General features: G+C 40.2%; 1 protein-coding gene across 1 annotated transcript; it reads right to left on the reverse strand.

Moving 5' to 3' along the window:
• Positions 1 to 575: 575 nt before the first annotated feature.
• Positions 576 to 15,295, reverse strand: msrb1a (methionine sulfoxide reductase B1a). The gene is made up of 4 exons (XM_080775493.1): positions 15,165 to 15,295; positions 11,648 to 11,790; positions 10,279 to 10,393; positions 576 to 2,662 (listed from the first exon to the last, which is right to left on the reverse strand). The coding sequence occupies exons 1-4, from the start codon at positions 15,217 to 15,219 to the stop codon at positions 2,643 to 2,645; spliced, it is 333 nt and encodes a 110-aa protein (XP_080631619.1). The 5' UTR covers positions 15,220 to 15,295; the 3' UTR covers positions 576 to 2,642.

Raw genomic sequence — 15,295 nt, forward strand, 5'->3', positions numbered from 1 at the left:
TTGCTTATTAGGGTATTTGTACAAGAGTATAGGCTATAATCTACATTGCAGTGTTGATACGTTTACTTACCGGTATTAAGTTAAAAACCATTTAGACCCGTTACACACACATATACAAATGCCTTCTAAATCCTGACAGTTTTCTGAAAAACCTCATGTTTCTATGTCAGTCGTTCTCATGTCGAGGACTCCCAAAAATATAATGTATTTGGCCGCTGACCCGTATCTGAAAAGACGATGTTCCAGGGACCCCCCCCCCCCCCCCCCCCCAGAAGCAAAGATTTGAGTTAAAAACGTTCACTCTGAAAGAATATATATATATTCAGAGATTTGCGCCACATTTTCACAATTAAAAACATAAAAAAGCTCGTAGCGCGGCACTCGGATCTGCTATTTTTCAATAGCTAAAGTATAAAATAATGCTTAAAACACCAAAAGTAAAACGTTTGAGTTTGAGTACTTCTCTTCATCGATCATTACTGTTCCTGGGAGGTTAAGTGATATAATTGTAAATAAAAGTTGGAGAATGCAAACCATAAAACACACTCAATAACCATATAGCAGACAATGCACAATTTATCTTTATAAAAAGTATATTTATTTATTTATTCATTAATTTATCACTATATGGATAAAGCAATGTGAGATTCTCATTACAAAAATTATAGCTCTGTCTCTTTGCACACTTGAAATTAGCTTTTTTTTTTAAACAATATATATATATACTCTATATCTGCTTCATAATTGCATATTTTCCACTTCCAAACATAGCAACATGTGTATGGTATCGTCAGTGAGTTCAAGTTAGCCCTTTGTGTATACCGATACTGACATTGTTTTATGTGCATAACTTAAATGTAATGATTCAAAATCAGGCAGAAAGTATTTTTTTAATATAAATGACTGCCCTATTTTATTGTCGTACGACGGTCGGGAACGCACGCCGGCATTCCGAAGCCCATTATTCCAACGGATCGCCATTTCCGACTCGCCACATTACGAACCCTGTCGCTAACCCCGATCTCGGACCCTAACCTGTGTAATGGGAACTTTAGAATGCCACATAGAACTAATTATACATACACATGATTAGGGTGCTTCTCATCCTTCCTGGCCAGTCTATTTTCACCATAATTCGCTCATTCTGACTGAACGGCAGCTGTCAATCTAACAGCCGAGTCTCCATGCTTACTATACCACTGTCCGCAAAGGTGTAACTATTTGTGTTGTTCATTTTAGGACTATTAGAATAGCGTGTCTGTCTCCTTTGCGGAACTCCAACCTTAGAAGGACATGTTGAATAAACCATCTGTTACTGAATGTCTATTTGCTGTTGTAAATGAAGATGTGCGGGGGGGATAAAGGGGATGATTTTCATTGATGCGGAGAGAGGACTGGAACGCAGTGATGCTACCATTTTGCTGTACTGACTGAGAACTGAATAAAGATGACGATGGCTGGATCTTAATGCTGGAGTCCTGCTTCTGATACTTTCTTATGCTTGTCAATATTGAGACAATTTATTCCAACTACGCCCAATCTCGGACCCTAACCAAGGGCTATTAAAGGAGGACAGGAAGCGGAGACCGTCCGTACGGTGGACTCCATGTTGCTCCCTGGAAGGAAAGAAACATGAGCAGTTGAGACCAACATTACTGTCTGTGTGACTGATGATCCATGCTGGGACTTTCTTATCCACTTGCTGTTAAAACGTTAATATAAAAAGGTATAATGCAATGACGTGACATGATATGCAGAGCATCTCTCCTTTCAGTGGCATCACTGGGCCATTTAATTTGTGCCATATCTATGATTTGTCATGTACAACTTCCTGCTCTCAACTTTACTGCAGCATGTTTCTTTCCTTCCAGGGAGGACAACATGGAGTCCACCGTGCGGTCTTCGCTTCCCCGTCCTCTTTAAATAGTCCACGTAGTCTGAATGGCGGTGCGTCGTAAAGGCCCGCTCCGTCCCCGTCGTATGGCAGTGTCACACAACAAGTCGTGAAAATAGCTGATCTACAAGCTCACAAAAAAAGTGTCACTGACAAAAACCAAATAAAAACTAAGCTAGGATGGACAAAAAAACATTTAAAAAAATGAAAATATCATAGAGATCCAGTAGAGAAGCCATTCCGCATTTCATTGAAAAGGCAAAAGCACACAAGCCAAGGTTACTTTAGGTAGGCAAAGACGGTGTGTTGATGCCAAACCTGAAATACCGGTATTGTGCAAGCTAAAGAAACCCGCTGACCTGACATGGACTGGTTAGAGATGTGAATGACGAATGACTTGCTTATCTTAGTTTGTAAATTAAATCAAAGCTACTAATCAAATGATTCCGGAGCGCGGCACGGCTGCGGCTCACCGCTCCAAGAGATTGGGTCAAACGCGGAGAACAAATTCCCCCTGCGGTGACGTGTGTGACGAATCGTACGACTTCTGACTTTGCGTGTGTGTGTGTGTGTGTGTGTGAGTGTTCCGTCTCCGCGGTGCCAGAGGGGTCCACGGTCCATCAGAGCCCTGGACGTCCCAGCGAGGGGCTTTGTCCCAGAACCCGTCATCCACTGTCCCCATGCAGCGCTGAGCAGAACACACATCAGCTCCGCCCGTCCGTCCGTCCTGGACCTCCATCAGCTCACCTTACTGTCCATCCACCTTGTCTACAGGAGAGGATAAACAACACATCAAGCTCACCTTAAGCGTTATTCATAGTATGGATTTTCGATTGGTGGGGTGATACCACCGAACTACAACATGACGTCACGGAGCCGCGGTGAAGAGCAAACCACCGCCACCGCCCCCAGCCCTTCTCTCTGCTTTTTTGGTCACCTCACCACCGGAGCGGTGGTCACCTCACCACCGGAGCGGTGGTCACCTCACCACCGGAGCGGTGGTCACCTCACCACCGAAAATCCAGACTATGAATAGGCCTTTACTGTCCATCCACCAGTGTTGTTTTCGTCGACTAATACACTGACGAAAAATATTCGTCGACTACCTTTTTTTCACTGATAAAAACCAAGCCATGATGACTAAAACCAGGACTAGATATACTGTGAATTGTGTCAACAAATAAAAACTAGACTAAAATGTTAGGAAGGGACTAGTGGACAAGAGATCCAGTATAAGTCATTTTACACTTGGTTGCATGCTGAAAATAGCAGATGTACAAGCGCGACGCGTTGTAGATCGGCTATTTTCAGCAAACATAAAATCAGTCATCAAGGCCCGCCAAAACACATTTTAGTCGACTAAATCAACTGTAGATTTACTCGACTAACATCTACAAGCTCATAGCGTGGCACTCGGTGCCGCGCTATGAACTTGTAGGTCTGCTTTTTTTTTTTTTAATCGTGAAAATGTGCAGTTGGGGGTCGGCGGCCAATTTCATAAAATTGTCGGGGTCCTTGACATGAAATATTGAGAACCACTGACATAGAAACATGAGGTTTTTCAGAAAAAAAGATTTTTTTAATTTCGACGTCAGGCCTAAATGGGTTAACACAAGTCGAAAGCCGGGAAGAAAATAAAAATGTATTTGTTTTCCCCATATTATTTTTGTTCTATGTGTGCGTGTGTGTGTGTACAGAATTCAAACTGTATAGGATTGGTTATTGTCACGGACATACGTCACTCTTTCCACGCAAAGAGTTGAGTTAAAAACACTCTGAAATAATATATATTCAAAGATTTGCGTCACATTTTCACGCTTAAATAGCAAAAAATAGCAAACCAACAAGCTCGTAGTGCGGTACTCGGTGCCGCGCTATGAGCTTGTAGATCTGCTATTTTTCAATAGCTAAAGTATAACATAATGCTTTAAAACACCAAAAGGGCATCCCGCTCTAAATGGGTTAAGAATTATGGAACATGATGATATCTGGAAGGGTCAGAGTGACCAGCTATACTGGTCACTAAAGGTTTTAAGATGAGAGGAGACAGGAGATGTTACAGGGACATCAGGATATCACTCATTCTTGAGATGAGGGACAAAAGTGGAAAAAACATGTCCCACACATAAGAGCCTTATTTTATGTAAAAAATAAATTAATTCATAAAAATAAAAGCACTTGCAAAGTTAAGTGTAATACAGTTGTGTATTATTATGCCCTTAATTTCATTATAATTGTTTTCATATTCCATCTGAATTAGTTAAAAGCAGGCCCTGTACCCAAAAAGGCCTGTATTTAGCCTGTCCCCAGCAAGTGGCCACAATTTCAAACTGCCAAAAAAGTGTCTAATACTGTCACAATCACATAAATATACATACTAAATTAAAGTAGATTGTCAACAACATAGCAAATAATATACACAGTTAATTTTAATTTATATTTTCTATTAAATATCTCATATCAAATGTTCGTCCCACGTCTCCGTCAACTCCGTCAGGTTTTTTTAAAAGTCTTAAATTAATCAGAAAATATTGTCGACAGATTTAGCCTGAAGACTCCTTTTCCAAGTCCCATTTATATTTGTTGCAACAGTGGAGTACCTGGTCTGACAAGCATTCAATTGTTTGATATTTTAAACAAACAATGTTGATAACAATGTGGTCACAGCTTTTACATGTCAACTCCGTCAGGACATTATTATGATCTTTGTTAAGAATTCCAAAATAATGTTTATTATTTTAGTTTAGGGGTTAGGTTTAGCTAACAAAATTAAGCAAAAACAAAATGGCTACATTGTACTAAAGAGGGTTAAGATGAAAACAAATGCCATTTTGTCAACTCCGTCAGACGTCAACTCCGTCAGATTTTGTGTCTGACGGAGTTGACGTGTATCTGACGGAGTTGACAAAAGTGTTCCTAAAACAATAAAATTATTGTTTTTGAATAATGGGCAGTATTCTAATTTGGCACACAGTTAGAGCATGCCTTAAGGAACATTTTTGGCTATGGGGCCATCACAGATTTGTCTCGTGGTGACCATGGCAGCCATATTACAAAAGAGCCGCCACCTGATGTTATTTTACAATAACTCAAGTTCTACACCACCTAGGATCTTGATTCTGGTGACTAAGACCTCATTTTCAAGGATGAGGGATACAGTGGTACAATTTAGACTTTCCCTGTGACCATGGCAGCCATTTTTCAAAATGGCCGCCACCTGCTGTTATTTTACAATAACTCAAGTTCTACACCACCTAGGATCTTGATTCTGGTGACTAATCATACATTTTCAAGGATGTGGGGTACATTGGTAATATTTAGATTTGTCCTGTGACCATAGCAGCCATTTTTTTTTCAAAATGGCCGCCACCTGCTGTTATTTTACAATAACTCAAGTTTTAGACCACCTAGGATCTTGATTTTGGCGACTAATCATACATTTTAAAAGATGAGAAATACAGTGGTACTATTTAGATTTGTCCTGTGACCATGGCAGCCATTGTTTTTCAAAATGACCACCAACCTGCTGTTATTTTACCAATAACTCAAGTTTTAGACCACCAAGGATCTTGATTCTGGCGACTAATCATTACATTTTCAAGGATGAACTTTCTCTGGGAGAGGTAAGGGCTTATTTCAGGTGCAGGTTGAGTTTCTACTGACAGGACATTAAAAGGAGGTGGCCTTTGACTTGCCCCTTTCAGGTACAGATGCACAGTTTGACTTCACTGGCCACTGCAGGGAACTGTGGGGGAGAAACTTTGGTCTCTTGACACCCCGATTAGGTTCAGGGTTTTTTTTGGTGGAGACTTGCCTTTCATGACATCTTTGCTGCAGCAGTTGATCTCCTTACTGCCAGTGGTGGCACACTCTGGGTCTCTGGGGCATTGTATCTTGGTGGCCTCCTGCCAGTGTTTCTCCATCCTTCTCCTGAGCTCTGTGTTCTGGGGCTCTGTTATAGTCAACTTACATTGTCTTGGCTGGAGATTGCTTTCCTGCAGGGTCCAGCCCAGTCTTGTGCAGATGGCTGCTGGCCCACCTGGAGGCCCCAACCTCACTTCTTCGGTTGGTGTGATTAGGTGGGGTGGTCTTCCCCAATCAGGATGAGGGGTTTGACCCTTTCAAACGGCAGTCTGGCCAAGTGTCTGTATTTAGTTGTGAGTTTAGATACAGGATACGATTGCTCACCCAGCCCCAGGTGACATGAGGTGAAGGCTCCTTTGATTTGGTAACATTGCTTTGGTTGACATGCTGGGGACACAGAGAAAGACACTGATGCCTTCAGTGTCTGCACATCCTGCCTGATGGTCCTGAAGCCAAATCTTCTGTCTTCAGTCTTTCCCTCACTGTTCACTGCTCACTGTTCACCTCACCGAATTTAGCCCAAGGAGTTTGACCCCTAGTTTGGCCATAGACCCCCTAGTTTGGCCATAGCCACTTGCCCAAATGTGCCGACATGTGCTGACCTCATCACATCTGTGATGATGGCTATGGCCGTTTTTAGCCAACGTAGTGTTTTTTGTGCAAAACTAATGCTTGGAATGGATCCAGAATCATGAAAAGCCCCTAGTTTGACATGCCACATGCTACTTAAAGCATAATGAAATTTAGAACATTTAGCCTTATATTGGTTGTTGATGGTACCCAACTTTCAGCAGCTGTCAAACATGCCCCTAGGGTGGTCAAATAGAAACCAATGTGGGATATGTTAGTAGACACCTTTACAAACATTGGTGAAGAAAATTCTTGGTAAGAAATGTATTCACAGATTTTATATTATTCTGATAATATTCCCTGAGTAAATTGGTAAAATAATAGCAGGTCCACCATTTTTGAAAATGTCTACCATCCATGGTCACAGGATAAATCTAAATAGTACAACTGTATTCCTCACCCTTGAAAATGTATGATTAGTCACCAGAATCAAGATCCTAGGTGGTGTAGAACTTGAGTTATTGGGAAATAACAGAAAGTTGGCAGCCATTTTGAAAAATGTCTACCAGGTCACAGGACAAATCTAAATAGTACCAATGTATCCCACATCCTTGAAAATGTATGATTAGTCACCAGAATCAAGATCCTAGGTGGTGTAGAACTTGAGTTATTGGGAAATAACAGAAAGTTGGCGGCCATTTTGAAAAATGGCTGCCATGTTCACAGGGCAAATCTAAATAGTACCACTGTATCCCTCATCCTTGAAAATGTGGGATTAGTCACCAGAATCAAGATCCTAGGTGGTCTAGAACCTAAATCAGTTAAACTTGTCAACTCCGTCAGATGTTCGTCAACTCCGTCAGACGTTCGTCCCGTGATGTTTTTGTTAATTTCCAAAGAAATAGAACATTTGCTGTCAAATCTTTTGTGCTTATGTATTGAAACACCAACTGAAATGATACGTAATGATGATTTTTTTTTTTTTTTACATGGTTTTCATGTTATAATATTGAAAATAAAGGTTGAAATGACGGTTTTGAGAAATTGGATATTTCATAATAGTGTGATATTGGAACAAAATAATATTAAAAGATTTGTATTACTTAACTTGATTACTGAAAGCCATTATAAGATAACTGAGGACTTTATATTATTGTTGAAATGATAAAATTCAATTAAAAGGGATTTTAGTGTGTCTGACGGAGTTGACATGAATCAGGTATTAAGTGCATAAATGTCCCATTTTAGAAAGAAATGTTATGCGAAAAACCTGTTCCTTCTCAAGATTGGTAGTTGAGACCTGTGTCTACAAATACATCTATTTGATTTGAATGTATCTTAAAAAAAAAAAAAATCCAGTTTGAAAAAGGTTTTGTCCCTTATCTCAAGAATGGGTGATATATTAGGATATCAATCCTTCCTCATATCCTGAGGATATGAGGAAGGAAGGAAGGATGGATGCAGGATGCTCAGACGTTTAAAAACACTTGTGATTGGTAGATAAGAATGGATTTAATTCTGTCTGCCTGGATAAGGAAAGAAAGAGGCTATATAAGCAGCCTGCATGGATCTGAAGGATCTGCTATTTTGAAAAAATCGAAGAACGACTGACATAGAAATTTTCAGAAAACTGTCAGGATGTAGAAGACATTTTTAGAATCGGATCTCAGGTCAAAATGTGTTAACCCTTTTAGGCCTAAGGCCGATTCTAAAAACGCCTCTAAATCCTGACCTAAGGTTTCTGAAAAACTTCAAATATTTATATAGCAGCATCAAAAAATTTACATTTTTGAATACTGTACATACTGTACAGAACCCAAATATGGGTGCCCGGCCTGAGGGGGTAAGATACCAATAGGGGTTCCCGCCCAGTTACCCGTTCAAATCAATATCATATAAATAACGGTAATGGGTCGCGCACACACCAAGACTGCGTTTCAATAATTTATTCTTGCATTCTTGCATTTATTCTTGTTTGTCTCCTGGACAGGAGACAAACGTTTCGGCTATCCAGCCGCTTGCTGCCGTCTGCTCTCACTTGCTTATTAGACGGAACAGAATACTCGTGTTGTAAATTGTACTTTGTTGTAAAAACCCACCATAATGTCCCTCCCCCCTTTTCCTTTTCTAACCCAGTAGGACTCCAGCAGTTAACCATTATCCCTATGTTGGGCATGTCGTTAAATAGCAGTGCTACAAGCTCACACTGCATCATAAATGTAACACGTTGAGAGCTTGTAGGTCCACATTTCCTCCGTTTCCCCCCACAGTATTATCAACATTTCTGCCATATTATCACATGCACAAAACAACATGGATGCCAGGCAGTGTTGTTTTCGTCGACTAAAACTAAGACGAAAAATGAAAAAGAAGCTACGATGACTAAAACGAAGACTAAATATAGTGGCGATTTCGTCAACAAATTAAAACCAGACTAAAATGTTAGAAAGGGACTAGTGGACAAGAGATCCAGTATAAGTCATTTTACACTTGGTTGCATGCTGAGAATAGCCAATCTACAAGCTCACAACGTGTCGCGCTGCGAAGCATTGTGAGCTTGTAGATCGGCTATTTTCAGCAAGTGTAAAATCAGTCATTACGACGGCATCAAGGCCCGACAAATTACATTTTAGTCGACTAAATCAACTACAGATTTAGTCGGCTAAAATCATATGATATTTAGTCGACTAAAACTAGACCAAACACTGAAACAAATCCAGGTGATTAATATGTGACTAAAGCTAAATTAAAGCTATACTATACAAGAGACTGACTAAAACTAAAATCAAAATGTGCCGCCAAAAACAACACTGATGCCAGGTTGAAAGTGGTTAATGACAGCGTAACATAGCTATGATTAGAGATTTGATTGATCAAAGAATATATCAATAGATTGATAATATCATAGATATTACATGGACCTTTTAGACCCGAGGACAATTCTACCAATGTCTTCTAAATCCTGACAGTTTTCTGAAAAGCTCATGTTTTTATGTCAGTGATTCTCAAACATTTTCATGTCAAGGACTCCCAGAAATATATGGCCGCCATGTCCCAATGTGTGATTTGTGAATCCGTGTGAAAGGAGCCTCCACTCCTACAAAATTAACACAATTATGTTAAAGTATCACCTGCTGTTCTGCATTTAGCCAATTGGGTGAATAAATCACAGATTTAAACCTTTGCATGACTATTGGGGGACACTGTGGCACTACAATAAACAGTGGCAGGCGCCCCTGGACTATTAAGATGGCATGGAAGATGTGTCTGGTACATATATATTGCTAGTTTTACGACTTAAAATAACCAAAAATAGCTTACAAGCTCTCAATGCGTCATTGAGCTCTTATAGATAGGCTATTTTTGCTGTGCAACATGCTTCCATAGAAGACATGCTTGGCTTCTATGGAATCCAAATGACGGAGAGCAGTCCTGGCGACTGAGAACCTGCATCCATGTACTGTACATGTACTGTAAAAGGAGTCTGCAGGCTATACTGTATACTGTAAATGCACTCTTACACCAGCATGCCTATTTGGAGCATTTAGACCTGAGGACGATTCTACAACATGTCTTCTAAATCCTGACAGTTTTCAAAAAGAAAAAAAACTATGTTTCTGTGTCAGTGGTGCTCAGCAATTTCATGTCAAGGACCCCCAGAATTATCTGTATTTGGCTGTAGACCTCCATCTGAAAATATGTAGTTCCAGGGACCTCCCAGAAGCAAGGATTTGAGTTAAAAATGTTCGCTCTGAATGAATATATATATTCATTCTTGCACCACATTTTCGCAAATTTTTCAAAAATATTTTTCAATAGCTAAAGTATAACATAATACTTGAAACACCAAAAGGGGTTCCCGGCCAAAATGGGTTAGAGCATGAGCCTATTTCTTTCACATAACCATTAACCACCATCACCACAGAAGCAGACCGACCGACCGCTTGTACCTTTAGGGACGAACTTCAGTGAGCTGCTGAAGATTCAGAAGCGTGACTGTCCTCTGCTCGGGCCGTCGTTCACAAACTCGTGGCCCAGTCCATTGCCACACTTCCCACAAAGCACCTGGAGAGACATGACACCAACGTAAGGACCATGGCGGGGGGGGGGTCAGACGCAGTGCTACAGGTGCATACACTTATGCGTTTGCATCACAGTGACAAAATATTACTCGTCATGCGACCACCGCGCTCTGACTTAAGGTGCATTACCCGTTCAAATCAATATCATATAAATAACGGTAATGGGTCGCTAACACACACCAAGACTACGTTTCAATCATTTATTCTTGCATGTTGGACAGGAGACAAACGTTTCGGCTATACAGCCTTCATCAGTGTCTGATGAAGTATAGTAGTAGTAGTAATGCAGTAGTAGAAATAAGATACAGCGTCGCTTAGACAAGAATCAAACATGGTGGAAAGGTTAGGAGACACGACGAGAGTTGAAAAAAGGAAGGACCCAAACCGAAGAGCTACAACATGTCAGCTCCAGTATAGTGAGTGAGCGCTGCTGACATTAAGCCAGGTTTCCACCGAGGACAAAGAAGGAACCCTGACAGTAAAGGCTTTGTTCAGACCACGTGAGACAAAGCTGCACGTTTGGTTCTCAAAACCGATCGACTGTCAATCCACCAGTGTTGTTTTCGTCGACTGAAGGTCATTACACACTGGCGAATTGGCGACGCGATATATTCGTGCGAATAATTCGCATTTAAAAAAAAACAATTGAAGTCCATGCAAGCTTCCACATCAGTGGCGAATGTGCGAAAATGCGCTCTTTATTTGTTCGCTCTGGTGTCGTATTTTGCAGAGATTCGCAGGCGAACTGCAACATGCAATATTTCGCATTTTCAGATCGCTTATTCGCATCGCGTCGCTAATTCGCCAGTGTGTAATGACCTTAATACAGTTAAATTTAGTCACATTATGTACCCACGTTTTCCTTACATTTTAAGACATGTACCAGAGCGGTCTTTATCATATTTGCTCCTTTGGTATGGTGTAATTTGTAATTCATGTATAATCTTGAATTGAATCCGGCTGTTGTTCTATCCGGAAACTCTACCCCTGAGCCATTGATGAATGAATGACTGTAACGAGTGTGATGATGAAGTAAGGAAAGGAAAGGTACTATGTTTACCCAGGGTAACTGGACTAAGCTCAATAACTTGTTTACAGCCAGGCCCTGCTCATAGAACATTTCATGGAAGGGGTTCAATGCCTTGTCCAAGGGCACTCATTTTAACGTGCCGGTCCGGGGATACGAACTAGCGACCTTCCGATATCAAAACCGTTCGGCCACCGCTGCCCAAGTCACCTTATAAGCACCCGGCCTCTCCTGGTGTTTGGAGACACTGTCCTCAAGGATGGTCTCCGTGAAGGCCGGCCACGGGGACGAATGGTCATACTTGGACCTGCTGGAGAACAGCTGGTGCTCACATTTCACACACACATACATGCCTGCAGAGAGAGAGAGAGAGAGAGAGAGAGAGAGAGAGAGAGAGAGAGAGAGAGAGAGAGAGAGAGAAAATTGGATTGATTGATTGATTTGATTTGATTTATTTGATATATTCATGATACAATTCATAGGAGAGCAGTACAGAATTATCAGGATTGCACAAAAAGTCTGAGGACTTATTTCCATTGTGATCCAAATAAATAAATAAATAGTTACAGCATATGATGATAAGAAGAACATGTGTACTAACATTACAATACTAATGACATTTACAACCGGCCATCATAGATCAATAAACAAAAGACAATACATAGATATTAATAGATAAATACAGCACTATACTGACTTGCCCATCAGCCACTTTTTCACTGGGCAAATTTAATTTCCCTTGGGATTTTGTTCCAATACTCCACCCCTGTATATTTAAATGAGCTTCTACCTACCCTATGTCTCAGATTGGTGGTTTAAGATCAGCTACACTAGCCCTTGGGTTCAAACAATGGAACTGGTTAACATACAGGAAGTAACCTTTAAAATATTTTGGGCTTTGTTCTTTTTGCTTGGTTGATTGGTTGATTGATTGATTGACAGTACTACAGAGCAGTGATGTAAATAGGTCTTCAATGTAATGAGGATGCAGGGATGGTCTTTTAGATGAGTCCCAGAGACATTTTGTGGGTCCCACTTCAACGACGTTAGGACTAGGAGTCATATTTTGCCAGTTTTTCAAAATGCAGCATTTAACTCCCATGTCATATCGTTATAATGTGGTTATATTCATGTAGAAAACAGAAGAAGAAATGATTATTATAACTAAAGCTAGCAAAATGTTTACGTGTATCATTGTGTACAATAGTGCATCCCGTGGATGCAGAGGTTGTTGTTTTATTAACTAAAAACAGTGTTTTATTAACCCTTAACTGAAGTACAGTCAAACACCTGGTCTAAAAGTAGAGATGCATCGATAATCAGTCACCGATCGGTGATATTCACTCCGAATGAGTCGATCGGCAATTTACCCTATCTGGAGAAACGGATGTTTTACACCATTTAAGTGGTATAAACGTCAATCAGTACGATATCATTTGCATCTTTGTGACGTCACAGGCCTTCGTCCCCACACACAGGAACAGTTTTGACATGGGGTTTCCCCTTAATTTTTTTACTAGATCGGTATCGGTAAATCATGAGATCGGTCCTAGAAAAACCTGATCGGAGCATCCCTATCTAAAAGAGAGAGTCCTTGTGGCCTTCTTTCCATTCTGGTCCTATGTATTCAATTCATAAACATGACATGAATGAATATGTACAATACGCACGCACGCACGCGCACACACACACACACACACACACACACACACACACACACACACACACACACACACACACACACACACACACACACACACACACACACACACACACACACACACACACACACACACACAAAATATTTTTTTGCAAATGTGCACTGATCTCATTAAATGACCCCTATGAAATCCTCAGGACTGAAATCAGTCCCCAGGACTGAGAACTTTAAGCCCTAGACACACACACACACACACACACACACACACACACACTGAGCCAGTGGGCCTGTCACCATACATAATCGCCTAATCCCAATTATTTGAGATAATCACAATTCATTTTGCATAATCGTTTTCCATGATAAAAATATTATATTTTTTTAAACTAAAAGAAAAGTGGAAATAGCAGATTTACAAGCTCAAAACGCATGCATTTTGAACTGCTATCAGCTATTTCCACTTTTAAATCGGCTATTAATATTATTTTTTTTGTGAAAGTATAAGGTTATTCAATTCAATATATGCAAGTTATTTTTCATGGTCTGCCCCTCTTGAGAGCGTACAATGAAACCGTACCCGTATGGGTTAATTTGGTTTAATTTTACACTCGTTAACTTATTGTTAAACATCTGCATTACTTAATTTACCTCAATTAGAGAATGTTGAATAAATTATATTTGTGATCAACGTTTGCCTGTTATCTCTCCTATGGTAGCAAGCAACATCAATACAGCATGGAAATGTGTCTTATCCAACGACAACAACATATTCAATTATTCACACAAATATTAAGTCTTGGGTCTGAGAAATCTCAATGCCGAATAAATAATGAACCTTATGAAAAGGGTTGAAAACCACTGACCCGTGTTTTATAACTGAAGTGAAGGGCACTATCACCACCAAGGATAGCTATAACCATTTCTAAAGTAAGCTAGCTTTCCCAAGTTTTTGATTGTTTTTATATATGACAACTTGTTTTTGTAAATGCAAACATTGTGTTTTCTCATTCCAATAAGCTAATGTGAGGTTAATTGACAATAATTGAATTTAATAGACACATGCTTGACAATCAAATACAAGTAAAACATATATTTTCCATAGTTTGTCCTCTTGTCTTCACACATAATCTGCTGTTTTCACCAAGGCTCTGGTTTTCCAGCTACTGTAACTCTCTCTGATGTAACATTATTGTGTAATCAATAACCGCTGACTGACTTGTGTAATAATCAGAAAGTAGGTTACAAATAATAGCCATGGTTCACCTCATCCGTCACGAGCGCCGTGGCGGAACTACAACTCGTCTTGTGCGTCTTTCTCCATTTCTAACGCGTATATCTACATCATAAACGCTCAGATTTCGAATATACAGTGCTCACCCCATGTTTATACGGATGTTACACAAGTCCTCGGTTGGGTATGAGTACCCGTATCTCCCTTCTTGTTCAATAAAAAGCATGTTTAATCCGGTCGGTGGCAATTTTATAATGTAATCAGAGTGCAATACACCTCCCAACCGATAGGTTCACGTAGTTGAAAGGTGGCGAAAACGAATGGGACTGGCCACCGATCGGATAGAAATGCTTTTTTATTTAACAATAAGAACGATACGGGTATTTCAACCCGCCCGACGACTTGTGTAACATCCGTGGCCCTGCGGCGAGCACCTTATATTTGAAATATGAACATTTATGTAGATGTGCTGCAAATGGATCAAGTGCGTAAAAAAAAAAGGTTGAAGTTGAGTCATGACTGGCATGAGTTACATTACATACTACATTAGATCTGCTAGCACGATACATATCTATTGACAAACTAGAACACCGGTGGCGTCTTTCGTCCAAAGTACTGAGCAGTTCGTTAGTAGGCTACTAGATTTGTATAATATAAGTGTATAATATACGAGGTCAATTTGGTCGTTATTATAAACAGCTTTGAAACGATGTTTTTAGCAAAGCTACATTAGGCAACATGACCCACACAGGCGGCTATAGTTGTTTTAAAGTCATTATTCATTCACGGTTTTAAAATATCTGAATGTCAGAAGAGAGAAAGGAGACATATCAGACCTGGACTGAAGTGGTCTTTGAAGACCTCTCCGCCGTTAAAAGAGCAGAACGACATGATCGGTGGATCTATTCTGGATCCTCTGTCTGTTGATGTTGAACTACACTGAACTACACTGAAGTTACGCCAAAAC

This window comes from Protomyctophum bolini (assembly GCF_963924005.1).
Source record: "Protomyctophum bolini genome assembly, chromosome: 11".
Lineage (NCBI taxonomy): Eukaryota > Metazoa > Chordata > Actinopteri > Myctophiformes > Myctophidae > Protomyctophum > Protomyctophum bolini.